Source organism: Xylona heveae, assembly GCF_001619985.1.
Source record: "Xylona heveae TC161 unplaced genomic scaffold L228scaffold_3, whole genome shotgun sequence".
NCBI lineage: Eukaryota > Fungi > Ascomycota > Xylonomycetes > Xylonales > Xylonaceae > Xylona > Xylona heveae.
Window position 1 is genome coordinate 1,664,380 of NW_017264195.1, and position 27,352 is coordinate 1,691,731.

General features: G+C 48.0%; 9 protein-coding genes across 9 annotated transcripts; 4 read left to right on the forward strand and 5 right to left on the reverse strand.

Annotated features, from left to right (window-relative positions):
- Positions 1 to 729: 729 nt before the first annotated feature.
- On the reverse strand, positions 730 to 1,229 carry L228DRAFT_97331 (hypothetical protein). Its single transcript, XM_018337027.1, has one exon. The coding sequence runs from the start codon at positions 1,110 to 1,112 to the stop codon at positions 795 to 797; it is 318 nt and encodes a 105-aa protein (XP_018190012.1). The 5' UTR covers positions 1,113 to 1,229; the 3' UTR covers positions 730 to 794.
- An 858-nt stretch (positions 1,230 to 2,087) lies between these two features.
- On the forward strand, positions 2,088 to 4,940 carry L228DRAFT_237384 (hypothetical protein; the record flags this gene model as incomplete). Its single annotated transcript, XM_018330928.1, has 1 exon — positions 2,088 to 4,940. The coding sequence occupies one exon, from the start codon at positions 2,088 to 2,090 to the stop codon at positions 4,938 to 4,940; it is 2,853 nt and encodes a 950-aa protein (XP_018190013.1).
- A 1,180-nt stretch (positions 4,941 to 6,120) lies between these two features.
- L228DRAFT_245399 (cytochrome c oxidase polypeptide IV mitochondrial precursor) lies at positions 6,121 to 7,791 on the reverse strand. The gene is made up of 6 exons (XM_018332147.1): positions 7,627 to 7,791; positions 7,466 to 7,525; positions 7,051 to 7,209; positions 6,769 to 6,869; positions 6,558 to 6,651; positions 6,121 to 6,451 (listed from the first exon to the last, which is right to left on the reverse strand). The coding sequence occupies exons 1-6, from the start codon at positions 7,712 to 7,714 to the stop codon at positions 6,393 to 6,395; spliced, it is 561 nt and encodes a 186-aa protein (XP_018190014.1). The 5' UTR covers positions 7,715 to 7,791; the 3' UTR covers positions 6,121 to 6,392.
- A 261-nt stretch (positions 7,792 to 8,052) lies between these two features.
- On the reverse strand, positions 8,053 to 10,148 carry L228DRAFT_259674 (hypothetical protein). The gene is made up of 6 exons (XM_018334184.1): positions 10,036 to 10,148; positions 9,779 to 9,967; positions 9,553 to 9,696; positions 9,448 to 9,495; positions 9,076 to 9,370; positions 8,053 to 8,988 (listed from the first exon to the last, which is right to left on the reverse strand). Exons 2-6 carry the CDS (start codon positions 9,866 to 9,868, stop codon positions 8,195 to 8,197), a joined length of 1,371 nt encoding a protein of 456 aa, XP_018190015.1. The 5' UTR covers positions 9,869 to 9,967; positions 10,036 to 10,148; the 3' UTR covers positions 8,053 to 8,194.
- Positions 10,149 to 10,857: 709 nt separating this feature from the next.
- L228DRAFT_281531 (putative pre-mRNA processing splicing factor) lies at positions 10,858 to 19,171 on the reverse strand. Its single transcript, XM_018335894.1, has 2 exons — positions 11,429 to 19,171; positions 10,858 to 11,309 (listed from the first exon to the last, which is right to left on the reverse strand). Exons 1-2 carry the CDS (start codon positions 18,941 to 18,943, stop codon positions 11,217 to 11,219), a joined length of 7,608 nt encoding a protein of 2,535 aa, XP_018190016.1. The 5' UTR covers positions 18,944 to 19,171; the 3' UTR covers positions 10,858 to 11,216.
- A 210-nt stretch (positions 19,172 to 19,381) lies between these two features.
- Positions 19,382 to 20,340, forward strand: L228DRAFT_245403 (60S ribosomal protein L34). The gene is made up of 5 exons (XM_018332148.1): positions 19,382 to 19,421; positions 19,484 to 19,497; positions 19,581 to 19,704; positions 19,978 to 20,127; positions 20,205 to 20,340. Exons 1-5 carry the CDS (start codon positions 19,398 to 19,400, stop codon positions 20,235 to 20,237), a joined length of 345 nt encoding a protein of 114 aa, XP_018190017.1. The 5' UTR covers positions 19,382 to 19,397; the 3' UTR covers positions 20,238 to 20,340.
- A 738-nt stretch (positions 20,341 to 21,078) lies between these two features.
- L228DRAFT_281533 (hypothetical protein) lies at positions 21,079 to 22,297 on the forward strand. The gene is made up of 3 exons (XM_018335895.1): positions 21,079 to 21,182; positions 21,261 to 21,804; positions 21,899 to 22,297. Exons 2-3 carry the CDS (start codon positions 21,273 to 21,275, stop codon positions 22,096 to 22,098), a joined length of 732 nt encoding a protein of 243 aa, XP_018190018.1. The 5' UTR covers positions 21,079 to 21,182; positions 21,261 to 21,272; the 3' UTR covers positions 22,099 to 22,297.
- A 236-nt stretch (positions 22,298 to 22,533) lies between these two features.
- L228DRAFT_245405 (alkaline phosphatase-like protein) lies at positions 22,534 to 25,099 on the forward strand. Its single transcript, XM_018332149.1, has 3 exons — positions 22,534 to 23,873; positions 23,938 to 24,234; positions 24,367 to 25,099. The coding sequence occupies exons 1-3, from the start codon at positions 22,676 to 22,678 to the stop codon at positions 24,654 to 24,656; spliced, it is 1,785 nt and encodes a 594-aa protein (XP_018190019.1). The 5' UTR covers positions 22,534 to 22,675; the 3' UTR covers positions 24,657 to 25,099.
- L228DRAFT_245406 (XLF-domain-containing protein) lies at positions 24,943 to 27,307 on the reverse strand. The gene is made up of 2 exons (XM_018332150.1): positions 26,320 to 27,307; positions 24,943 to 26,261 (listed from the first exon to the last, which is right to left on the reverse strand). The coding sequence occupies exons 1-2, from the start codon at positions 27,220 to 27,222 to the stop codon at positions 25,284 to 25,286; spliced, it is 1,881 nt and encodes a 626-aa protein (XP_018190020.1). The 5' UTR covers positions 27,223 to 27,307; the 3' UTR covers positions 24,943 to 25,283.
- Between the last annotated feature and the right edge of the window lie 45 nt (positions 27,308 to 27,352).

A 27,352-nucleotide genomic window follows, 5' to 3' on the forward strand; every position in this document is an offset into this window, starting at 1 on the left:
GTGTTGCATCAACTTTTATGCATGCTGTCATGTGTGTAGTTCTCTCTTCACTGGGCGAAATTATTGTATTCGATATTGCAGTTTTAGCCGCTCGTCGAATGTTTTAGCACATGGCTTTATCAAAGCGCATTGCTCCATGGCAGCCGATTTAATTTTTCGTGGGCAACTTTTGTCGCAAGGTCATGTGTAGACGGGCTGGAGGCCCTTGTCACCTAAGTTCAAGAATGATGCAGAGAAGGAGTCGAATCGCACATGTCCAAAAAGCTTTTCTCGGGCTCACAGCGGTTTCGGAATCACGGGTTCTTATGTACAGCAGAAAGAGCGGATCATTTATGCATATGGCCTTTCAAATCGACAACTTTTTATATGCAGAAGCGCAATCACCCGATGCCCTTTGTCTGTGCCACTCCAGGAAAGAAAGATTTTATGCACCTGACAAGTAAGTATTGTAGATGCAGGGATGATGCAGCACTTGAGTGCTCGCGATCTCGCCGAGTCAGGTACGTCTGGCGTACCTTCTTTAAGAGGGGAAGTGCAACGCGCCAGTTCGGTTTTGTAGCTCGTTTGTTTCGGCTCGTGGAGCCATATCAAGCATCACATGCATCTATGCTCCAGATTGTTGAGCAGTCTTTTGGACATTTACTGCCCTGTTTATCTTGTCTAATTAGTCATTGCTCTCTTACCAATTCTCAGTTATCTTGCGATAATAATGAACACGACTCAGGCATTAGCTAAAAATTGCTGTGATTTTCTGCTGTTTCTTCTTTTATTTTCATATGCATCTATATCTTTATCTACGTACCTTTTATGTATAAAAAAAATTCTAAAGGAAGGAGAAAAAAAAAAAGAATAAAATAAAATAAATTGGGACAGAAATGAAAGAGAAAAAGAAACCCAAAGATGCAGAAGATGCCGGAACCACCAGCCTCGATGGCAAGCAAAGTAAATTCGAGAAAATTCTCAACTAAAAGCCGTCTCTCACTCTTCGGCGGGAGATAGATCATAGAACGCGATTCGGGTTTTGTCCCAGTAGCCGCCTGGGTCGGAGCTCTGCAAGCTGATTTGCCTACCGTAATCGAGTCTACCGCACGGAGAAGTCCGAAATCAGACATGCCTCTCTCGTGTACGGAGTACACAAATACCTGATCCACACGGTTTGGTCTGCTATAAGATTCTCCGACATAATCCAGAGCCTAAAGTTGAGAGCGCTGCCAGATCAAAGAACCTTGCTGAATTGGCGATGTCTACTAACACCTTACCAGCAGCGAGTCACTAGAAATTCGAGGAGGGTTTGAGCACAAATGAAGGGCATAGCAGATTGCCTTCTAACTCTTATTGACCTTATCTCATCTGAAGGAGTAATGCCAGCAACGGGTTTTGTTGGTTCGCGCAATTTTGCAGACTGTCTCAAATAGAATCGGCGTCATTGCTCGACTACCGATCCAGCACCTATTAGGCAGAATCATTGTCTGCATCATCCTAACATACATTATTATTGAACATTTCCTTTCTCTTCTTGGATACTGCCATTCACCGATCGGGTATTCCATCGTATACCTTCTTTTCCTCATCACACTCTTTGTCGTTGCTCTTCCACCATTCTTCCCCCCTGCAGGCGCCTCCCGCTAACGCGCCTTTGATCCACTTACGCAAAGTAGCGCAATCTACTCGTACACCCCTCAACGATATCAGACTCCGTTCGAATTCACTTATCGCGGACTTACAATTCACGAGCATTACATATTGTTCGAGGTTGTCCACTCTGAAATTGGTCAACTCCCAAGCTTCTCAAAACTCTCTTCGAAACAATCCTTTGAACTTTTAGATGACTTCCTCGCTTTCAATAAGCGCGACACTGATTCAACCATAGTGGCCAAGCCGGCCCAGCCTGCCCTGGGCTCCATCGCTTCACACAAATATATGATAATGCGAAACGGGATCATCTCTATGACACATTTCGATCACTGAGGTCGCGCAAAAGATACGTGTTTGGGCTGAAGTACTCCCGTTCCTTTCAAGGCTGAAGAGGGAGAGAGGAAGAGGTCAGAGCTGGACACTTGATCGGACCCAGACCCAACGTTCTGGAAATGATACCTACTTCCATTGCACAGCTGGCAGCAGGTGCACTCCCGCACAGCCTTATTTCAACACTTGGATCAGCAAGTCCCTCTCAACTGGATGGCCAGAGCGGCATACCACAAACAGCCAATAACGCAGGCCATGCAATTGTTGAGCCAGCTCTCACGTCGCCTGAAGGCTCAGTTATCCCGTTGGAAAATATGAATCACAATCGTGACGAGCAAGATAATGACACCCCAACGCCAAAAACATTCCCGAAGAATGGTATCCCGTGGACCCCTCCCTCAATACCACATGAACCCGCAGAGAAAGACCCAGCTACTCCAACAGCTGCCGTGAATGATATTACGGATAAATTTCTTGTTTCCACCGGTTCTGTGAATACGCAGCTTAACCACCGTAGCCCACCAACCCCAGATGATACTCCACCAAGGCGTAAATCGAAACTTCCTGGGTCCCAGGCCCCTCCTACCCAGCGATATCCCTCATCTCGTGCAGAGTCGTTCACTACAGCACAAGAGAACTTTTCATCTGATGATGAAGGCAATAAGGGTCCCCCGTCGCTGTGCGACACTCCCACACAAGCAATGCAGAACTGGTTAGATTCAACCAGATCTGCTAGGCTAGAGAGCACTGACCTTGGGTTAGGGGTTGAGCCTTGCAATTCCGACAATGAGGATAAGTTTCCGAAATTGGATGCGCAAGCTCTCAGTCATACAAACAGCAAATTTACAGAGTTTGATGGGGCGTGGGATCGCGAGCCCGATAAAGGTACCGAGGCGCCACCACGGGAATGGAACACAAACATATCGAGGAATGTGACGTTACGAAGAAAACCAGAAAAGCGACATGATAATTATGCCTTCAAAACGGAGGCTGAAATACAGAGACAGCCATTGCCAGAGCTGAGTAACAGATTTGAAGCAGACCAGCCTGGGCCCCGAGAGCCGAGTCTGCGAGACCGTATTGAAAATCATCCGCGTGGTCGCCAGACAGATTCAATGGAGCGTTTTGCTAAAGAGATAGAATGGCCGTTTGAAGAAGATAGTGCTTTGCACGGAACTCCTGATGTTACAACGCCAGGCTTCGACAACCGTCGGCTTTCTGCCATGTCTGCGACCTCGACCATCGTCGAGGCGATGATTGTGGATACAACCCCTCAGAGGCACAGGACGCTGCGTCATACAGGCAAGAACTTAGCTTTGCGGAGGTCCGATCCGGCACCACAGCTTCCCCGGGAAGGACGTCAAGAATTTGAGAAACGCTTGTCGCAACCTGAGACAAAGACTCGGAAGCGCAACAGCAGAGCTAGCCCTTTTTCAAATGGATCTCTCTATGGATCACGACCGGCATCTCTCGGACAAACGAAGCTGGACGATGTCGTTCCTATAGTGGTGATTCCAGAGAGAACGTCTTCCTTTAAATCTTCGACAGCCTCCAGCAGGGAGCAGTCAAGAGCGCAATCTCTTATCTTTCAAGACACGCCTGAAGATATCGGAAGCCCAGATGATCGGAACTTGACAGATACTGCGCTGGATGATACATTGAAAAACCCACTGAACCCGAAGAGCGAAGCTGCCGACGCAGGAAGGTCCCGTGAGAAGCGTGAGGCATCGACCGTCCCCGTACAAAGCTCCTCGCATGTCGGTCCGACGAACAGAAGTAAGCCGCATACTCCATCACTCATCCTAAATGGCTTTGAGATTCCAAAGTCCCAGAGGAGAAGCAAGGCTTTCTCGTCGGAACATGCCCCTATTTCCTCTCCGATCATGTCAGAACATGATGGAGAAAAAGGCAGCCTGCAGTTGTCCCCTGATGTACAAGGTGAACGATCGTTGTCCTGGCATACCAGTGCGTATCACACCCCGTTTTCAGGAGCCTCAATGACCTCATCGACTGAGGGGTTGGAAGTGAGGGAAGCGACGGCTGTCAGCATCTTCCCGCACCATAACCACTCTTTGCTGGTTGTTCAGCAGCTTGCGCAGCCCGGTCCACGTCCAAGCGTGCGTGCAGGTCTTGAAATGATTGATACAGGAGGCAACAAAGATACAGCCCTACATACCGGCCATCCTCTCAGTCTCGTCCAATCACCGTTGAAGAATCCGCGTGCAGCTCCAGCACCTCCGGAATTTAAGGTTATTCCACCCACGCCTCTAGAGGAACATGATCGACAGATTGGTAGCCGGGATTTATCCACTGGCCCGACTCGTGCATTTTCGATGGTCAGACGGGCACTAACTACACGACGGTTCTCTGACTCGATCGTTTCCCCGTTTGCCCGATTACAAACTTACAAGACCGTCACGAGTGATAAGAAAAGAGTTCCCAGCGTATCCGAGGATACAGACAATAGGCTGCACCCTTTCTGGAGACCTCGAGGCTTCTGGGACGATCTTGAAGATTCCGAAGCGGAATCAGATTCGGAAGACGAGGTGGACCCCAGAGAGCAAGCATTGCTCACTGCCGCGTCTTTCTCACGCCAACAATCTCCCCATCGGACACTTTCGCTACCTGGTTCATCTTTGCGTCGCAGATGGGGCACGTTCCGAAATAATTATCAAAACGATGGGAGTAATGAGCGTATGCCGGCGACTTTAAACAGAAGGACTAGCAGAGCAAGTTTACGTAGTACTACCAGCTCAGGCATCGTCAAAGCTTCTGCTAGACAACGAAGGCGACCCCGTGCGACAGCTATCCCGGCTCTAGGCATTCAGATCGAGTACGTTGGCTTCAAAGGGTTAAAGGAAAGGCTTCGAGAGCGCAAGGAAAGGAAAGCAGAAGAGGCCCGGGAGGCGCGTCGAGAGAAGATCAGGCAGAGCATTGGCCCTAGGATTATCACTCCTGACACTCGCTATTTTTAAAACCGGCCTACCCGAGCTGGTCTGCTGCCATGGCCGCGTGTTTTGCAACGGTAAAAAGACCTTTTATTTGCTCCTAATTCAATGAAGGGGAAGGAATTTGGACGCGATCTCGACCTTGATAGCAAACGAAACTCTATAAGTTATGAACATTGTTGACTCGACGACGATTTCAGGAATTATCAATGATGGAATGATAAGACGATACCTGGTCTATTTTCATTTTGTTTTCCTATTCTTTTGGTTCCTCTTTGTTTTTTCCCCCTTCTTGTCGATCGATCTCAAGCTCTCTGGGAGTCGATTTCTACCCTGCACTATCACATTGTGTTTTGCTTATTCTCTTTTGCTTTTTCTCGCGCTGCATCTTCTAATTGCTTGTTCTTGTCGATTTCCCCTACTTAATTATTTGACTTTGGGGTGGCAGCGGCCAGGCTCTATTCACACTACGTGGTACTTATGACCCCAGACTTAGACCATTGTTATGACTCACGACACACAGAAGAAACGACTTGATAGCTTCATGCTTTGTTACTAATTTCCTTTATGCATGCTTTCCCATTACCTTTACATCCAACACTTATGAACTTTGTCTGACTTGTTTACTTATCGTTATTTACCTTTTATTTCTTTTTTTTCTCTTTTATCTTCCAGATACCATCTAAACCTCTGCTCCCCCTTTTGGTTCTTTTCTCTCTCTGTTCTCTCTTTCATGGTCTTTTATTATTTTCTCTTTTCGTCAGGTTTTACCTCCCTTTTCTCCTGTTTGTTCTTGGTTTTTGTTTGTTCCTCCTCGCCATTAGCTGGCTATTGTTCTCTGTCTCTCTTCTCTACTCCAAGTTTTCCCTCTTGGCTCAACAATTTGTTGTGCTCCAGTTTGTCATTACGTACCTTTTATTTTCATATCTAGCCTGGATAGAACTTGCTACAACGACGCCAACGACAATAATGATGACTACGAGAATCGAATCATGGGCTTTTCAAGTTTTTCTTGTACACCTTCCCAAATGGGTTATCGCCTACCTCCGGTTGCTGTGCCTCTTGGAGTCGTTGTGTCATCTGTGTGATGGGCAAATGTATAAATGTTTTTGTGTGAGGGATTCTACCAATGACGATATACGAAACCAAAACCGATGGCTTCAACTCTCACTCTGTGATCTTTGATCCAAGGCATCAGATATAAACAGAAACGTTCTACTATTGCAGCAATACTGGGAATGGCCCCTCCCAATCCGCCCAATAAATCTTTCTACATACATATAAATACATACGTACGCACTCTACCCTCGATTATTTAAAAAAACGGACGCATCCACTACCTCCTCGAGCGCGAGGCCAACTCTTCGCTTTGCCCACTCTCATACCGAGACAACAGTCGCTCAAAAAATGTATCCTTCAAATAAAGTAAACACATCCGCGCTATAATAATAATTACAGGACGGAATTAGGGGGATAAATTTATCTGTACTCGGGCTTGACGAAGTCGGCAAAGGTCTTGGGCTCCTCGTAGCCGTGGTCTGTGGTAGTGATGACAGCGAGGTTAGCAATCTACCAATTCACGAAGAAGGAGATGTCGAGGAACGGGGCAAACGGAAGAGCGGAAGCTAATGGGTCTAGACTTACGGCCGTGGTGGTGGTCGTCCTGAGGACCGACATATTCCATCTTGTAGACGCTGCCGCACTCGGTGCAGCGGGCAATGGGCCGCTCACGGGACATCTGTAAAGTTTGCCATTAGCATTTTGAATATTGTTTTCAAATGTGGCCAGAGTATTGTGTCTGAGAGAGGACACCAGAAGAGATCGTAGGTTATATAAATTGACTGAAAAGACTTACGGTCAACCAAAGGGTGATGTGAGAGTCAGCAGGGTAACCAGTGCAGCCGGCATACTGCTCATCACCAAAAGACTTGACGATGATGGGGTTTTCAAGGGTGCCTGTTTAATTGCGAAATAGATGATTAGCAACTTTGCCTCGTTCAAATTGGGTTGAGCGTGTCGAGGAAGGCCAAGTCGGTGGACGGGTTCAAATCATAGATTCAGGTCTGGGCTTGTGGACAAGGTATAGGAAAAGGAGCGATATATAGGTGGACGACCAAAAACATAAGTGTATTCTTACCCTTGCGGCTGGCATCAAGGGGCTTCATGTCGAAAATGTCGACACCCTGCATCTTTCCGAGGATTTCCAAACGCTCGAGACCAGTTGCCTGCTCGAGATCGGTGGGAACGGTACCGGGGGCGGCACCGGGAGGGAGAAGGTCGGACTCGGTCTTGATCTCTATTGATTATCACACTTGTATCAGCAATTGCATGTCCCAATTATTATTAATTATCACGTATCCATCGCGGTTCCCCTTCCATTGACCTTCGATTGCGATTTCGTTGAACTCATCCAATGGCGCAGTCGACCCGATGCTGAGAATGAAAAGCGTGACCAAGATTGCCGATTGAACAGGATTATCGAATAATTCGAATGGCACGGTCGGGGAGGTCGCAATAATATCGCTACCAGGTCGGGATTGGATTTTGCTCACCGTCAAATGGCTTCACATGCTTGTCAGGCTGGCCGGGAAGGGGGTCAATCTTGTCCGCGCCTATCAATTGAGTATGTTAGTCGAATGTTGGCAGAAGCTTTCCTCGCACAATTGACGGCCTGCGAGGTGTTGAGCCGTAGAAGGGAGGGGGAGGGCATTACGGCGGATGAAGGAGGAGGTGAAGCTGCGCTTCACAATGGGGTTGAAGGCCGCGCGGCGGGCGGCGAAGGCAGAGCGTTGCAGGAACATGGCTGCGAGGAATCAATTGGGCTGGGAGTGGAGAGTCTCGAGGTGAAGTCTTGAGCTGGCTGCCAGGTTTGATCGAGTGATGGTCGAGCTTCGGATCTGATTCCTCTCGCTCGTGGGTGATGAGTGATTAGTCAGCATGGCACTGCATCCGCATCCGAGTTCTTCCCTTTTGGCGCCGACCAACCAGGAAAGAGCAATTGCTATCATGTCTATCAACCTCAATGCCTTCACCTGGGTGGGCGCAAGCTGAGCAACACATAACAGTCACATTTAGCAGATCAGAACATGCTATCATCCAAATCAATACCGAAATTGATTATTTAACTAATGATTATAATATCTCGCCCCTTTAGCTTATTAGGGTTACTATCATCCCACTGAAGCTGTGACTCCCGCTTGACATTGAGCAACAACTTCATTCTCAATCGTAGACCAATCATATTTTATCAAAATGTATCCTGAAGAGTTTATAGGATAAATTTAGATCTTGTCCTCAAGCTTCTTAGCTACCTTCTGATCGATTCGATGCATTCCTTTGAACGAACATGTCGGACCGTAGTGGCAGACTGGATGCGGACATTTATGGCCGTAAAGGCAGTAAAAGTCGCGACATTCGAGGCCATACGAACATGGGCTCTTCCGAGTATTGTATCTTAAGACCATTTTTTCTTCTTCAGTCAGCTTGGCATGCGAGAAGGGACAATTTGAACTCGTGCATGTCCCAAGTAAATGATATTTGTTACAGACACCCTTTAGCTTATTTGTGCGAAGGGACTGCTGATAAACAGCTGGATCATATTTTCCAAGCTCCGGCTCTACGCGCTGATCTTCGCTGTTTAGCAGAATAACTCCAAGCCCTAGCATGTCCATAGTAATCTTCGGTTTAGGAGTACTTCCTGAAACCTGGATCACTAAGCCGCCATTGACGGGACTAGATGTTTTTGCTGGGAGAGCAGTAGCGGCAGCTGACGCAAACGAGACCGGCTCAGAAATGCTATTACTTTCAGCACTAGGCTTTCGGACAGCAACAGGAGGAGCAATCGGCTTTGGTGGCGGCAAAGGCTCGGATCTGAAGACCGCTGGAAACTCTACGCTGCGAAACGGTAGTTCGATGAATCCACTCGCCATTGGCATTGCATTGAGCAAGCTCACACGGCTTCTCAGCTTCTCGTCAACCCGGTACTGGTCTAGAACCGGGACGTAACCGTTATCATGAGTGCATGCAAACAGTATATGCTTGCACTGGTGATTATGAATGAATAAGTCCAATAGATCTACACGGCACCTGTGCGTAAGCAATCTAGATGGACAAAAGCCCCATAAATAAAGAGCAGATAGACGAGCTGCATTCGAGCACTTACTTCTCAGCTTATGATCAGCGCGCTCCTTGCCCATGCCGACATCGACAAAGTCGAAGAGAGCATGATGCCTGGTAAATCCACATGCAAACGCTGTCATGTCCTCAACAGTTTTAATGGAGCCAATTTGAACCAATTTGCGTGCTAGTCCGCCTAAGTTTGCATATATTTTGACCATGATAGACCACTGGCCCGAAAAATCGCTCAGCTTCTGAACATAATCCTTAGCTGCACTTAAAAGGCGATGCGCAGCTTCAGCGCCGCCGCTCGCACAACCTTTTAGAAGCTCATCATGAAACTTTATTCCAAGACGCATTAGCATGTGATTCCAATTGGTATCCTTTGAGAATGGATTACGTCTTAAATTGCACTTACAATATAACCATCACCATCGATTAACAGTAAAGCGAACGGATTTTTCTCCTTCTCAAGCTGTTAGCATACGCATATCACGTGCCACTCATATCAGGACTTTCTCACCATTATCTGCTTTGTCCGTAAATGGTCTTCTCTTTCCTCTAGAGCCTGAGCTTGATAATCTCTACGGCATCTTAACTGGGCTTCATGATCGGCCTTTAAATTGACCAGTTCTAACTTCAACTGGCAATTTTCCTTGTATAGCCACTGCGTGGAAAAAATCCAATTAGCGCATATGAAATTTCACCAAAACTTTATCTCCGGTGGGAGAAACGGTGAGGGTTTGAACCTGAATCAATTCATTACGTCTTGTATCAACGAGTGCAAAAGCCTCGAAATTAGCCTGTAATTCGCTCTCCGCCAAATCATAGGAATTCATATTGAACAAGCTGCCGGATTGTAGAATGTCAAATGTTTTGGTGAGAATATTTCCCGCTATCCCCGGCTTTATTTTCTCGCGATTTTCAGCGGCGTAAATCTGGGGACCGAGCATGGTTAGTAAGCAAACATTACGGGAAGTGCGACGTTAGAGCCGCAAGTCTTTACCAGTTTGATCGACTTGAACTATGATGCCAAGAACAGCCTTGAAAGTAAAGAATAGCGAGGGCACTCGGCCTCCGGATGCGATCGAAAGATGCAATGGTAACCAGCGATTCTCGTTCCAAACGAATGCTTTTATATCAATATCAGCCTGGCGGTCTCGTTTGCCAACTCGCTGGGTTACATTAGGCTTCACTTGGAGCTTTCGCTGTTCTTCCCGTTGTGCATGACAATGACTGTGTCAGCTCTCAGTGACTGGTCTGTTCAATGCTGGTATTGACCAATAAGCGCCTGATATGTGATGCGCAAGCACCCAAACTGCCGGCGAGGCCTCAAAGCGCGCGCCTGCATGTAAGAGATCAATAGGTGTGGTGCCTTTGACTATCAAGTACAAACATGTGGCACAAACAAAAGGCTGCTACCGCAATTCCCACCCAAAAATGCCTGAAAGGAATAAGAGGGAAAAGGAAGAAAAATTGAGTCGTGGAAGTAGAGGGCAAGTACTCCGTCAGCTACGTCAATCGAGTCTCTGTTCGCCATTATGCGCTTTGCTGGCCCTTCCAACTTACGACCTGAGTGCAATAGAAAACACAATCGCATGAAGTAGTCCTCAATTGTGACGAAAGTGAAAGTGACCAGCGAAGGTAACAGACAGTACAAGCCCCACCTGATTTGAAATCCAAAGTAGATCCGGGAACCTTAATCGCATATTACGACCCTGCACCAGATCACCCTAAAAATACTTTTAGGTCGTCATCTGTTCTCATTCACATCTCTACGCTAAAAAAGATAGATTAAATAATACGTAGGCATGTTTGAATACCCCTTCTGCGTATCTATCCGTATCGATCAAGTATGAAATGTTTAATATCTCAATACCACTGTGTAGCTACCACACCCTAGAAACGGATCATCCGGCAAAGATGTCATTCGGTACGAAGCCTTATGTGAACTGTGCTAAAAGGAATGAATTCTTTTGCAATATTAGATAAAAATACAAGTGCGTTCGAAACATGCGAGTGCCAAGGGTCGCCCACAAAATGATCAGAAAACGCCACACTGCAAGCAGAAATTTTAATCGTACAAATATGCAACATGCCTACCAGAAACTCATCCGTTTGATGTATGTATATCAAGAAACTGAGAACAATATCTTCGAACAAAGCATGCCGAACAAATCAAATCGATCACTCAAAATTGTCAGACCGGTCAACCCAGATATCCTCGAGCTCAGCAAAGTTCTGGAAGTGCAGAGGGCGGTGCTGGTCGTCGTAGAAGCGCTATAGTGAAGAAAGCTCAGTCAGCAAGATAGTCATGGCAAGCGATTTAAGTAGATTACGGAAAATGAGGGATGGGGAATATTTACGAAGCAAGGGGAAAGATTCAGAGGAAAACTCACCAATGGCGTATCCATCTTGACATAGACTGGCTTCTTCTCGACAGAGCCAAAACTGCTGCCCATAAAGCTGTAATTCCAGACATTGTTGTCAGGAACGAGGAAATATCCTCTAATTTTGTCACTGAGAAGCAGTTGACACTTGTCGCCGAAGGCAGTGGAGAAGCCCTGCGGTTGGTCGGAGCTAGTGTCCTTGTTCTCAGCGCCCCACTTGTAGCCTTGGGGATTAAGCGCCCAAGCAGCGAGTGATACTGAGCCTGGGGTAAATGAGACGGTCATGGTTACAGTCTTCTTGTCCCATGAAGCGTGAGAATTCATGAGACGAGCATGCTGAGTGACATCCATCGCGCTCATGTAAGGCAGCTCATTACCAGAAACAGTGTGGATGACACCAAGGGGCTCCATCGTAGATAGATACTCGTGTTGAGGTAGCTGGTGAGGAAGCTGCACATCGCGAGTGTTACCCACTTGAGGGATCATGACAATGGTACGGACCTCCTTGACCTGGTCGTTGTCCGGAGGCGAAGAGCCATACAAGTAGCCTGCGACTTGGACGCGTAGATCGGCAATGGCAATGAACTTCTTGAGGATATTCTTGGGCATAATGTACGTGTAGTGGTCATCTTCGCGGATGTCATCGGATGAGATGTATATGTTGTTGGCACGAGTGCGGAGGTTAGAAGTTGCGATAGCTCGAGTTCGCCACTCGGTCTTGGAGGCAAAAGTCTGTTGTTCGTATTGCGAAGTGGTAGTGACAACAATCTCTTCTCCGCGAACATTCTGCGTCTTCGTAGTGACGGCCGTGAGTTGCTGCTGTTCTTGCTGCTGTTTCTCAATCTCGGCAGCCTGTTGACGCTGCATGGATGGAGCGCTAATCTCCATACCGAGAATGATATCGCGGACTTCACTGCTGGTCAAGCTGGATGTGTTGACATTGTTTTTCTTTCCATAGTCGTTCAAAATTAGGTCGCGCAGCTGCACTTCAACCTTGATCCAGTCTTCATCAGAGAGTGAAGGCCAAATGTGGTGCTCCTTAGTGATGATGGTCTTGTCGGGGCGTAGAAGCAGTTTGGTTTTGTCCTGGTTGACATGCAATGCTCGAAGGATGAGGATCAAACGAGAAAATGCAGTGTACGAGGAAATGGTCTTCAGCCATTCATCGTACAGGTTGAAAAGAACCATCTGCGGCTCCGTAGCACGAAGGATCATGTCGCCAAGCTTTTCAACCTTCATTGCGGCTTGGAATGGCAATTGCAGTTCCGAAGCCCGAATAGAGATATTGGGAAAGTCGAGCAAGTGCACTTCGAGGGGATCCAGGAGACCCTTTCGAGTGACAATGAGCTGCTTCGGCTGCTCCTCGACGGGCAATGATCGAATGAGGGCGGCAACCTCTTCAGCTGTTTTCCATTTTGCTAACTGACCGAGACGCTTCTGTCCAGCCCACACACTGGTATGAATGATCTTAAGGAACAATTGACCTGTTCTAGGGTTGAAGATAAAAATGGCACCGTTGATCGGCTTCGTAGTTAGGTTACCTTCAAACGTCTTATGGATGGTAACTCGATAGACGTTGGTATCATCAATGAACAGCTGGATCTGGTTGCTGAAGAGTTCCGAATAATTCTGCGAGTTCAGAAATTCCTGGTTGCTTTCAGAAGCGTAGAGCTGTAAACCCTTCCTGATTCGCTCCCGAAGGACATAAAGTGCCGGATTCGCTTTCATAATTTTCGCCATAGCTTGCTGAACAAGCGTCTTCAAGCCGGGGAAGTACTGTCCATAAGCCGAGTACAGGTTATATGCGAGATCGATCGCGATCATGAGACCGGTTGCCGACGGATAGATGCTCATGCTGTCCGTTGTGTAGTCGAGATATTTGGCACGGACATAACGCTCGATGTCGTGAGAATCATAATCACCGTATCGCAGCTGCACATCTATCCAGAACTTGTTGGTAGTAGTGGCCTCAATCGTGTCCTTAGTATCAAAGAGGATGGAGGGACGCGTTACGTTCCACTTGTGACTAGCGAAAAGAAGGATGTCGGCACAGGAGCTGTTCATCTTGTAAGACTTTCTCGGATGGATTGTCTCTTTCTGCACCGTCTCAATACCCAACGACTCGAGTTCCTGATCGAAGACTTGGCAAAGATCCATAACAACTGACTCATGAATCTTTTGCCACAAGTGAGCTCGGAAAATTTGGATCAAGGAAATCTTAAGGGTAGGAATCTTTCCGTGCAAGAAAATGCCCGTTAGATCGAGTTGCACTTGGAAACCAACGTAAACGTTTGCTCGATTGATAGTCGGAGACCACCAAAGAGTGAATCGACGATTTGGAATCTGATTAAGACCCGAGCGCTGAGCATTGGTTAACTTCTTAAACTTCATTGATTCCTCAAAACCACTGTTATGCAGCACGAGATGGTCGTGCCGCAAATAAAGCTGGTCTTGATCCACCCGGAAACCAGCCCATTCCGTTGCCTCCAATTCAAGGGAGATATCCTTGACGGTGAAGCTGTTGGCGTGAGGGTTTGCTGACACGGCCTGCTCGGGCAGTTCGAAGACTGGGGACCTGAAGAGCAGATGCTTGCCCCTTTCCTTCTCGTCAAGGGCAGCGAACTCTGCGGCTGTCATCTCGACAGTCTCAAACTTCTCGGTTTCGGACACTTCACCATCGAGATTCGCCTCATTGTAATCCTTACTCTTTTCCTCGTTATTTTTTCGAGCATTCTTTTCCCGATAGAGGACCAAGATATGGTTTGGCGTGACCACGAGATCCTCCATAAGGGCGCCGATTTTGATGCGATAAAGGCGGTCTTTGCCGTTGACGATGTTGAAGGCGCGACGATGCCCACCGTCTGGGCCCAGAAGTAGGTCCCCTTCCTTGACGTCTTCTACCGCGACTTTGGTGCCATTGTGACGCAGAAGCTGTGTTCCCTTGGCGAGACAAGCTTTCTCCCAGAATAATCCTTCCCACGAGGGGAAAGCCGTGGCCTTGAATAAAGTATGTTCAAGAATAGTTTCAACACCGCCAAGGGCTTGAATAACGTCCGTACGGTAAGCGTTCAGATTCCAAAGCTTGCCGTCATGTCGTTGACTTGTCCACCAAAATGGGTTGCTCTTCATTAACTGATACGTCTTGAATTCGGTTCTGGTCCGGAAACCCTTGTCGAAGCTGAGGGTACTCCGGTCCTTCTGAAAGAGTGTATTGATACGAGGCAATCCACGGTCCCAGCTATCTTCTAGATCCTCAAGGGTCAATCTACGGTTCTGCTGATTCGCTTCCTGGCGCTTCTGAGAATACTCAGTCCACACGCGCTGTGAGTCGATAAATTCAGCCTCCCATGGGATGATGTAGCGGAAGATATTGGGGATGAGCGTCTCTTCATCGTGCGACATACCGGCACGGTAGTGCGTTACGCCAGTGTCGGTTTGCTTAGACCAACGTTTATCGCTGGTCGGGATAAGGATGTGAGAGCCCGAAATCATACCAAGACCACCAAGCTCCTTCGGTGTGTAGAAGACTGCTGGCGGGAAACGAGACGGCATCTTGGAGTTCAAGCCGATCTTCACTCTTGTCTGGATCTTGGTTTCACACTTGACAATTGTGTCAAGCAGATTAACGGTCGATATAGCTGCTTCGCGATAATAGGTGAATAGAGCAATGAGTGCAGTGTTCCATTTGTTGGCAATCTTTGTGAAAGTTGTCGAGCCAGAGGACATAAGAATCTGCCGAATGCGGTTATTAAACTTTTGAATATCTTCCTCAGTGACCTGCAAAAAGGCATGGGCAGTGCGTTCTTTGGTCGCGTTGTCGACTAAAGACCAGACGCTGTCCTTGACCGGGAACTCTTCATTAAGGTTTCGAATCTTAGGTAGGATGCGGACCTCAAAACCACTCATGGAGTAGAGCAAGTTCGGGTTGTCCTTGCTGTAGACGCTGGAGAAAGTATCATCCCACTCAATCGTGGTGACTGATCTAGGCAGCCTATTCTTGAGATCCCAGAAGACAGCACGGCCAAGGTTAACATCATGCCTCATCAGCCTCATCCTTGAATCACGAGGCCAGCATTTCTTGTTGCGGTAGCCGATGACATTTTCAAAGTTGGGGTCGGGCTGCTCGGTCAAAAATCGCTGTATCAAGTCCCGGGACTCGTCAGCAGTGAATCGGAAAAACACCCAAATACGATCAATGTATCGGGAATAAAGTCGAATTGGGTGTCTGGTTTCCGTAGCGCGATCCCTAAATTGCAAGAAATCGTTGGGACTCTGCGGCGGTCCGGCAATCTCACTAGCTCGTTGCAATCCGAGCAGAAGAAGGTCAATAACAAGGCCATAGTATTGAAATACGAATGCAGAGAACTGCAAACCGCGAATCATACCATAGCTGTTGGTATGGTTCATGTCCTTGTAATTGAGCTGCACGTTATTCTTAGAGGTGATATAATCTGCCAAATTATGGTCCATAATAAGACGCAGAAGACGGTTTAACAGGGTCAGATCGATCTTCTCATAGACTTTAGAAAGCTCAGTCTCGATCATGACGTTGCATTCCCCGTCAGCAGTCTCCCAGACTCTGTCCAAGTTATTGATCCCTTGAGCCCATTTGTAGACCAGTAAAGGCGGCACTTCCGAATCCGAAGGCTTGATCCATGCCGGGAAAAGATGGCGTTGGTCAGCCTGGTACCATAGATATTGATCCAAGTACGCATCTGTGATTTTCTCGACTGGTTCGATATCGTAAACGGGATTGATGGTGCTGTAGTTGTCATTCATGTCAATGCCAACTTCTTTGAACGCACGTTGGGTGAGAAGGAACCGCTTGATCCTAGCAAGAGTTGTACCGGGAGAGTCGTAGGCTTGTTCGATAAGAGCGAGCTCCTCTCGCTGACTTTGGTTCAATCGGCCTTTGACCGAGTAAGCCTCACGCAGCCTCTCAAGAGCAAGGATAAGAATCTTGGTATCGTGCTTGTACGATACACTGGGGAAAGGGATCGGCGAAAACTTCCGGGACTCTAGCCAATGGACAGTGGTAGTGTAAATCGCGACCGCTTCTTCAGAAGAAACGTATGGGCCGTCCTTCATATAGTTGTGCTGTCTTTCTTGTTCGGCCTTCAGCCAAAGGCGAGTAAGTCTACCCAAGTTCTTCTTCGCAACAGTCTTGTCGACTGTGGCACCTCTCCTTATACGCTCACGGTTGTAGTGGGCAACAGAGACCCACCAGTCCGCCTTGCTCTTGACGTACCGAAGGATAATGTTTTCAATGGGCGCAGGGAGACCAGGAACTTTCCATGGAATATTACTCTTCCAGCATCGCCAAGCTTCCGACAAATGCTGAAGAACGGTGTTGACTTTACTCTGCTTGATGCCTTCAGGCATCATGTCCATAAGATCGGCCATGACAGACGCGCGAAGTTCAAGATCAAAATGCGATTCGACTCTTTGCTTGGTCACCGTCTTCGCAACACCCTTGCTGTGACGTCCTTCAAATTGACGAGACAAGAGGTTTCCGAGCCAACGCTCAAGAAGGGGAATGATACCTCTCAAGAAAAAGAGCCATACTCTCCATGCTGGGGCCCAGAAACCACATCCCGGACCTTTCCCAACAGGGCCAGAGTTAAAACGATAATAGATCAGATGTTTCAGATCCTTGCAGGATCGAATTTGATGCATTAATTTGTACTTGTACCGGTACATGCCCGTCAATTGACCAACATGGTTAAAAGCATAAAGGATACCGTCTGCAAGTTGGAAGGCATCAATGTTTCCAAGCCGGTATTGGACTTGTGCATCGACAATCAACTTCGTAAGACGAAGAATTTCCCGCATAAGATGGAAAGCGTTTCCAAATCGAGACTTCTTACGCTCCTTGGTCGTCAAAGTCTTAACGGGCTTGAGGTTGAAGTTATAGTCGAGATGCAAGTACGTCAGATTTTTCCGATGAATGAGAAGGTTAAGCATATTAAAGCCTTGTCGACAAACTTGAAGGCCGGCTTCGACCCAGTCAATCGTAGTTTGCTGGAAAAACTTTGTGCCCTTAAGAGATCTGAGGAGATTCTGCTTGCTTTGAGATTTGGGCGGCCGCTTATGGAGTTCATTCAACACGTATGTTTTAAGAAGCTTTTGGTACGAGACTCGCACCTTCACAGGTTGCCCTTGTGGAACATGCTCTAGATACCATTGCTTCACGAGCGGCACATCCTGTGCACGAACCATACGGCCTGATCGCCTATCGAATGGGAAAGGAGCCCACCACAACGCTATAGCTGAGGCAGTATCCTCGGTGTACAATTCTTGATCACCCAGGAAGGGTTCCACATCAGCAGGCAGAACAAACTCGTCATCCTCATCATTTCCGTACCCGAATATCTCATCTTCATGGCTGGTAGTGATGTTCTTCGGAGCTACCGATCGAGACGAGATCGGGTTGATGACCGGATCAAAGTAAAATGCAGGGAGATTAGGATCCTCGGCACGGACGTAGACGATTTGTGGGTGAGAGTACCAAGACAGCTTTACACTTCGAGGGAGTGAGTTGTAGAGGTACGGGAATGATACTCGATACTCGGTTCGGATCGGAGCACGGAAAATGATGCGGTCGATAGCATTGAACTCCCCGAAGTCTTCGTCATTAGGGTCCACGTCCTTGTAAAGCGGTTCAAACCGTGGACCGCCAGGAATGGCCACGTTAAGAGCCTTTGCAGTCAAAAAGCTGTTTAAATCGAACATGTGAAAATAATTCTCATCAACCACATCACTCAGCAGCTGGTGACTGAGGCGATACAATGTAGCCATTTGAGGTAGCGTAAGATTCCAGGTCTTATAGCTCGGGCCATTGACGTGTGGGGTGTCCAACAACGGTCGATGGTCGTAGAACCATTCGTAGACTGGGCTATCTTCGCTTTCGTCCAACTCCATCTGAATCGGTTCCAATGGTTCCACGTCCTCAATGTTCTCTGACCAGGATAGAGGAGGTTCCTCGTCATCGAATGGTGGGAATCGCATACGTTTAAAATGCCTCCGGTCGCTCTTTTCTCGTCGCATACACACCCACATGGTGGCCCACTGGGCGTGGAATACAGGTTCGATAACTCGAGGTATTTCGTTGACTAGCGTCAAGCAACCGTTTACATGATAAAGGACCTTGACCTCTCTCGCAGACTCCCACGGCATTGGCATATTCTCAAGCAGTTTCAGAACAGCATGAGGCATGAACTTTAATGCTCCAAGATAGCTCCGCTTATCACTGCTGAACTTTTTCTGTGAAACATCGCCAATGTCCTTGACAATTTTGCGCAAGTGTTCCGGTGGCATATCGGCCTTCTGTGTCTCAACAAATCCCCCCTTTCGCTTCTCTCCAAACCGATTCCTTTGAGTCCGCAACCATTCCTTTTTCTTTTGCGCAAACTTGGCGATCTGAGGATCAGCTGGCGGGCGATAACCCGGCGGAGGCGGTGCGAGTGGCATCGAGGGAGGGACTGACGCGCCCCATCCTGGGGGAGGCGGTGGGAGATTGGACATGATGTCGATCCGGGTGGAAAAACACGAACGCCAGAGGATATCGATTGGGGCGACAGGACGCCCTGGGCTGCTCTTTCTCTCACCTCTGCCTCCAAGCAGTCCAACGAAGGATGTCGAAGGCTAACGAAGGAAAGAACAGAGAAAGGAGTACAGTGGATCTAGCCACCCAGGCGTTCGTGATGAAAAGCCGCGCTCACTCCAATTGCGATGATGGAGTTTGTAGATTCTTGCCTCAAGTGGCGTTTCTCTGATCGAGCTCAGAGGTACCGCGATACCTGATCAGATTTCTTGGCGTCAGATTTCCAAGAGAGGAATAGCGTTGTTTTAAATCACATGATTTGAGCCTCAGGGTTGAAGCCCACTTTTCCACACAGCCAAGCGAGGAAATTCGAAGGTCGAACAACGAAACGACAGCACGACCAACGATTGCGGCGGATACCTAGGAAACGGCAAAATGGCTTCCACTAGATTGACCTACGTACGTTTGTCTGAATATGAGATATTAGTATTATCGATGCTGACGATTTATTCTTGAAATAGCGCCGCAGGCAGGCGTAAGTTACCCTTGGACGATCGCGATTATCTCGAATGCTCGATTATCGAAAGTCTCCCGTACTAATGTGGTGGAAATTTTCAGATACAACACCCGGTCCAACAAGGTCCGCGTCATCAAGACCCCTGGTGGAAAGCTCCGGTATCTTCACATCAAGAAGAAGCCCTCCGCGCCGAAATGCGGTGACTGCGGTATCAAGCTGCCGGGTGTAAGTGAAGGATTTCTTTTTGGAGGGTTAGGCAAAGGAGAACATCGGTCATTTGTGTCTGGACAGCACGTGTCGTTTGAGGAATTACGCCGGAGGAGTTCAACTGAAGGACATATGCGATACGACGGGTGGAATTACTGGATTGGAGATGGGACATTCTGGACAATTCGATAGACACGACCAATACAGCACAGAGACCGTCGCTCGACTTTGTCTACATACCTCGCTTTTGGAAAACGTCGGAATAGCTCGCTGACACGGACCTCTTATTAGGTTCCCTCTCTCCGGCCCCGCGAGTACGCTACCGTCTCTCGCCCCAAGAAGACCGTCCAGCGCGCCTATGGTGGCTCAAGATGCGCCAACTGCGTGAAGGACCGTGTCGTCCGTGCCTTCCTTATCGAGGAGCAGAAGATTGTCAAGAAGGTATGCAGGCTATGCATTCCCATGCTGGGAACCAAGGCCCTCTCTGCAGGTATACTAACGTCAATTTAACTCAACAGGTGCTCAAGGAGTCGCAACAGAAGAAGCGCTAAATTAAGTAGTGGGATTTGGGGCGTTGCAATTGTCTTGGGTGTCAATGGGTCGACATGACTCGCGGGCTGTGACTAGAGTTTCAGTCTTTGTTAGCACCGGAAAACAATCAAATCTGCTGTCTCTGGAACGCGTCTGTGCCGCTCGATTGATGTTGGCTTCTTGAACTCTGAATAATCTTTTGATCCCTTCACCCAACGTCGATACTCGCCCATTTTGCAGGATATGATTTGCTTCGACTTGCGGGCCATTGAACCTTCGTGTCGACGGGGCAAAGTAAATATGTGATGAGATCGACAACGTCGCCCTGTCCGAGATCCTCTTTACTAAGGGAAATTCATCTTCAATGCCATTTCAGATCGCCGAGTCAGCCGGAAAGTAACTTTCGTGATGCATTTTTTGACCAAAATCATAATCACTAAACGGGTTGGAATCAATGTCGTGCTTTGGACTTGATGAAAAAGTTGCGTGGAGACGTGGCTTATGGCTAAGATGAATGCTAGAATGCGATTGTGCGATGATGCGATGATGCGATGATGCGATGATGCGATGATGCGATGATGCGATGATGTGAGTACCTCAAGGCAGTAATAATCATGTTCAAAGGGTATCTCTAAAGTATAAAACATTTACTCAAATTTTCCATGTTGGGAATATGTGCAACGGGCTTTATTTAGCCACAGCTCTCATGCCATCACTAGACCTCTCTAGATTGTTCGTAATAGAGTTACATGTAAGGCCCTCATGTCCGCTGCGAGGCGAGTCACTACCTAGTGACATGTTATTTCCGCATCCGAGGTATGAATGTTGTACCGGGAAGCTGAACCAATCCCAAGCGCAACAAATATAATGACGTTCATCTTTTCCCTCAAAGGCAGAGTCCTGAAATGGGGAAGAAGCTCAAAATTTCTTCATTAATAAATAATCTCGTACAATTATATATATAGGTATTTCCCCAGTTTTGCCGCTGTTAATTACTGGACGTACGCCAATTGTAACAACTCTGACCTGTTATATTTGTACAGGCGATCCCAACAATGAGCCCAGCATGCAAGCAGCTTGCTCGGATTTCTCACAATGTCATTTCCTCGAAACTTCATTTCCACCCAAGATCGTTAAGCAGTCAGGGAGCTATATGCAGGCTTGGCGCACCGCCGCAGCGACATAGCGACAATGCAATTTCTAAGCCAATGCAACAAAGGAGGCCATACCACGACACAACGTCATTAGCTCGCACTTCTCCCAAGCCTCGAAGTACTTACCGCGGGCCTCAATCGCAGGAGGATACTCAAACGGACTTTGCAAGACTTGATGTTCTAGCGGGTACGAACGCCCCCGCTACAGCTATCGATGCTTGTCTCGACGATGGGTTCCACCTTAGCAGTGGATTGAAGATCACCGGCGGAAGTGGCTGTATGTTGGTCGCAGGAGAGGCGTTTGTTTGGAGACCATGGGAAGCGAACGATGGCACCGATGGTGAGAGAAGAGGTAGTCTCATAAATCGTAAAGGGCAATGGCATGCTTCTAAAAGCGCGTGGGGGATTTTAGATTTGATTTGGCCGAAGCCAGGTATGTTGCGAACACGTAGCACAACCATAGCAATTTCTACCTTCTCCTCCTCAGAAATTTTCACGAAGACTGATGCCCCACAAACATTTGATAGATCTCCTAATTTTGGGTTTGGGTGCTACGATGCGACCAATAACTCCCGAGACGAAAAGCTTTATTCAGTCGCTCGGCATTAGGGTTGAAATCCAAGATACTCGGAATGCTGCTGCTCAATTTAATTTGCTCGCAACAGAACGAGGAGTTGGCAATGTTGCAGCAGCGCTCATCCCTCTAGGTTGGAAGGAGCCATGCTGATATCTCCGTATCTTGTATTTTTGCTTTGATGCCTAAATTCGTCCAGCAGCCCAAGTCTCGAACTACATGAGCATTAAAGATTTACAGTACGGTGCGTTTTCATGGTATGGGGAGGACCGTACGTAGATGAGAATGCGCAAATATCACGGCTTAACTGAACGTACCTTACATTTCAAAAGAAAAGATGTCTATACTGCTCATTATATATATACTTTGTGCAACAGACGAAAAGCTCAGACGGGCAAGTATCTGTAGTGAGTCTCGATATGATTGGAGACCGCGAAGACGATCACCTTGGTGGTTTATCATGGGGCCGTATTATGTACCTGTGCAGCTTATCTTGACGTAGTGTGACAAGACTCGACCTGACTTGCATCCATTCCCGAAGCGAACTGGGGGAGCTCCGACGTCTCCACCTAGCTCAGTCTTTCAGGCCTTCCACTGGCCGCGATTGCTGTCACTGAAGCACTGTATGCAGTCCTTTCGTATGATCTCATCTCATAGGTTCTGAGGCCTTCAATCATACTACTTTCTTGATATTCAGAATAGACGGCTCCAGAGTCGCCCGAATAGCGCTATGGCGCCTTCCGAGCAGCCTCTTCTAGCTGCAGACCGGCCTTCAAGCCAGCACTCTGACGACCGTGACATTGCTGAAGAGGACGCTCTCCTCACCGGAGAACGTACCGAACGCAGAAATGGACCCAAGTCACGATGGGCTGTCTGGAGAGAGGTTGGTCTTTTTGCCTGGGCTCTTCTAGCGACGGCGGTGGTGATCATCTTAGCTGTCGTGTACCAACATGAGCAAGCCTCACACCATCGACCGAGCGCTGGTCCGAAACCTAGTGGGAAGAGGAACATGATATTCATGGTCTCTGACGGCATGGGTCCAACAAGTCTCTCTATGACCAGATCATTTCGACAATACGAATCGGGTTTGCCCATCGACGACATTCTCATGCTCGACCAACACCTCATTGGCAGCTCCCGGACAAGATCAAGTTCAAGTCTTGTCACCGATTCTGCTGCCGGAGCCACGGCATTCTCTTGCGGCCTGAAGAGCTATAACGGCGCTATCTCAATATTACCTGACCATTCACCATGTGGTACTGTGCTAGAGGCCGCAAAGAGAGCAGGCTATATGACTGGGTTGGTGGTCACTACGAGGCTGACAGATGCGACACCGGCATGCTTCGCCGCTCACGTCAACATGCGTGGCGAAGAAGACCGTATTGCTGAACAAGAAGTCGGGTACTATCCTTTGGGAAGAATGGTCGATTTGATGCTCGGTGGTGGACGGTGTCATTTCTTGCCAAACACCACCGACGGTTCGTGCAGGAAAGATGGCAAGGATGTCGTCGAGATGGCTAAGGAAAACGGCTTCAACTATGTTTCCGATCGCACAGGCTTTGATGGCTTGAACCTTGGCAGCTCAGTGAAGCTTCCTCTGCTTGGACTCTTCGCTGATACTGACATCCCTTACGAAATCGATCGCCGTACTCAGGATGATATCTACCCGTCCCTTGATGAGATGGCACGCACAGCTCTGAAGGCGCTGAGTGATGCCACGAGAGATAGCGAGAAAGGATTTTTCCTCATGATTGAGGGAAGCCGAATCGACCATGCTGGCCATGGCAACGATCCAGCTGCCCAGGTCCACGAAGTGCTTGCTTATGACAAAGCGTTCACCAGTGTCTTGGAGTTCCTGGAAGATGGTGTCGAGGGCGTTGTTGTTAGCACTAGCGACCATGAGACTGGCGGACTCGCTACCGCAAGACGTAAGTTGCAAACCGCTCCATGCTCCATGCTTGCCTCAATCATTCGAAACTAATTATGGAGTAGAGTTACACGAGACGTACCCTGAATACCTATGGTATCCTGGTGTGCTTGCAAATGCCTCCCATTCGTCAGAGTATCTTGCAAAGGACCTTCGCAGCTACGTAGCGTCAAAGGACGTGATTGCTCGTGGTGACCTTAAATCTCACATTCTCGGCCTGCTCAAGGATGGGTTCGGCGTTCACGATGCCAGCGACAGTGAGGTCGAGTCATTGATTGCGCATCCGACGAGTTCAGATTATATTTTTGCCGACATCATCAGCCGAAGAGCCCAAATTGGCTGGACCACTCATGGCCATTCTGGTAGGCGCTTTCCTATTCCCTCTTGCCCCTTTCAGACTCCTTGCCTCCGACACTGCCCGCCCATTTATATATTCCATACACTGTCTTTTTTTTAAGGATCTTGAACGAGGCCTAACATGACTATTCCCTCAGCTGTCGATGTGAATATCTATGCTTCGAGCCACGAACACGCGCGGCCTTTGGTCGGCAACCACGAGAACACTGAAGTTGGAGAATTCATCCGTGACTATCTCGGCCTTGATCTGGAGCCTATCACCAAGGAACTGCAGGACAAGGGCGTCTTGTACAATACCTTGGACACGGCTGGTGAAAATGTGAGCTGGACAGGCAAGCTGCCTGCTGAAGGAGTATTGCTTGACGAGTGTGACCATTATCATGGAGATTTCAAGCGTGATCTTAGCGCACATGAGCATAAACATTAGCAGCTTCGCCTTCATATTTTCTCCCATTGTATCGCATACCAGTCCAGCTATCTTCCCATTGGTTTCGCTTCAGCGTTCTTCATTCATTTTCCGCCCACCAATCATCTTCTAGCTTCTCCTTTTTATCGTTGGCGTAGCGTGTTTGGTTTGTTTCCCTTGTCATTCTCGATAACTACAATATTTTTCCTTCTGTCGTGCGGCGAATGGCTTACTTTGTTGCTAAGGTCTCGCGTTATCGCCACCCAAAGTAAAAAATTTCATACACGACATAATCGAGCATAATGTCGAACACCCCTTTATTTGATAATTTCGACCTAATATTCGCTATGATAATTGGATTTTAGCATTCCAGTTTCTAGATTATGAGAGGCTCGTCCAATCCTGGGTTTGAGGCGATGACATATAAAAAGCCTCAAGTAAATCCCTTTTCCCCTGCCGGGTACGCATAAATCGATATTGCGTGACATAATCAATGGATATAAGGGTGCTTTGGGGGTGATTTTGAAATGAATGAGGCCATTAGCAGAAACAGGGTATCTCGATCCAGTAAGAGACGAAAACATTGCCAATGTTCCGCTTACGTTCTAGTGATGTCCAGAAGAGCAATGCAGACAAGTCGACTTATGTTTAGAATTTGCGCTTCTTTTTCGCTGGAGCTTTTGCTCTCTCCTCCATCTGTTTTCTCAGCTCTTCGCGCCGCCGATTTGCTCGTTCTTCCGGCGCTTCTTCAGGAGGAGCTTCTGGTGGACTATGACTACGACTACGTTTGTTTTTCGCGTTCCCGACCCTCGGCTCTTTGCCACCTGTAAATTGTTGTGTCTTTGCCGTTGAAGAAGGAGGTAGTGGGCTCGAGGTAGGTGAGCCGAGCTCTTCAGTATGCTTGGACGATCGAGCATCAGATATTGCGGCTGGTCTACTTCTGCCCCCAATGACACCCAGCCTGGAACGACTTGGTTTGCTCGGTGGTGCAACGGCTTGATCCGAATTTGCGCTGGGAGACTTAGCTTCAGGCGAGGCGGCCTTTCGAGGACCTCCTATTGTGCCTAAACGCTGCCGAGGTGGGCTTGCTTTCGGCCTTTCAGACGGCATATCCGGAGAGCCTCTAGCAGATGAGGGCGTCCACTCGCCCTTGCTTTGCTCAGCCGGAGAGTGAGGGGATGACAGTGGCGATGCTGGCCGTGGAGAGTGAAGACCTTCAGCTTCGCCTTCGGTCTCTCCTTCAGTTTCGCTACCTTGATCTGTCTGCAACTCATCATCCATGTTTCTGGATTTGGATGGTGATGGACTTCTATGTTTGGAGCTTTCCATATGCTTCTTATCATCAGACTTCTGACCAATCGTACCAGATTTCTTAGTTCTGGGATGCTGAGGACTCTCTTCATCCTCCCACCCCGACGATCTTTCTCTTGTAACTCGGGTACGCTGGAGTCTCGCTCTCTGAAAGGGAGCTGATGGGCCACCAAGATCATCGTCATCCTCAGTGGTCTCATCATCAAGGTCAGATTGTTTGAGCACTGAATTTTGCGCGGAGCCAGGAGATGACGGTGCAGGAGAAGCGCGAGCCTTCGCTGGACGTTCTCGTAATCGCGGTGGCGTTTCTTGCCTCTGCATTAAAACATTAGTCTCAAAGAAATCAGCTAATATAATCAGGCATCGAACAGACTTGAAATTCAGCATCACTGTCGTTTGACTGCTCCGGAGATTGTGCGCTCTTTGTCTTCGATTTCGGTGAATCGAATTTTGTCCCTCGCTCTGAAAGTTTGTAGTCTTTGTTTGATAAATGACGCCACCAGCCATCAGAGTAAGTCACCTTGGGTATATGATGCACTGTTCGGAGTTCTAGTCCATCTGTAGAGAAGGTCTTTTCAAGAAGATCTTTCTCCGTATTCTCAGCTTCATTTTCTTCGGCCAAGTCTTTTTTCCATGTGGCTTCCTCGAACTCCCCCATTCCACGGACATATTTGGCCAGCTCTGCTCGAGAAGCACCGCGTTTGCCAGCTTTTAGGCCTATTGCCGCGGGGAATACCCTATTGATCTCTACCCCAGCGACGTCAAGTTTATCGACAAGGCGTTCTATGACATGATCCTTTTCTTTCAGGAGACCAATTAAAAAGTCAAGCTCACGACTTTGGGCAGAGACTGTGGCAAGCAGAGGCAATATAAGAGCTTCTTTAATAGAGGCCTCGTTTGCTGATACCAAGTTAAACTCCCATTCTAGAGGCCGCAAGGGTTCAGGAAGTGGTATTTTTGCTTTCGCAATAAGCTCGCCTTCAGCAGAAGCAGGCAGCAAGCGCAATGTAGTCCCATTGTCTGCACCAGTCAAAGGTATTTGAAGCTTTTCAAGCAGGATCCTTAGCTGGCTGGGGTCCTCGCTAGGGTCAATACTTGTGTCATTATTGAGAGCCCGCCTGATAATTTGTCGTCGACCTAATGATTCAGACCATACATTGCGAAGATCAGAAACAAGTATTGTGTAGGAGTCTGGTTCAAAATTACACTTTAGAAGTAAAGGTGGAAGAGGGATCGAAGCTGAGAGATTTTGTAAAATAGTCCACCGTGAAGACATCGCCTCTGAACCTTTTTAAGTTCACTCCAAGTCAGCTTGGAGGTTTGTTTGTGTCGACTCTGTAGAGCTTCATCAGGAGCATTTTGGTAAGGCAGCCGCTACGATCCAAAGATGCACAAATGACGCGCAT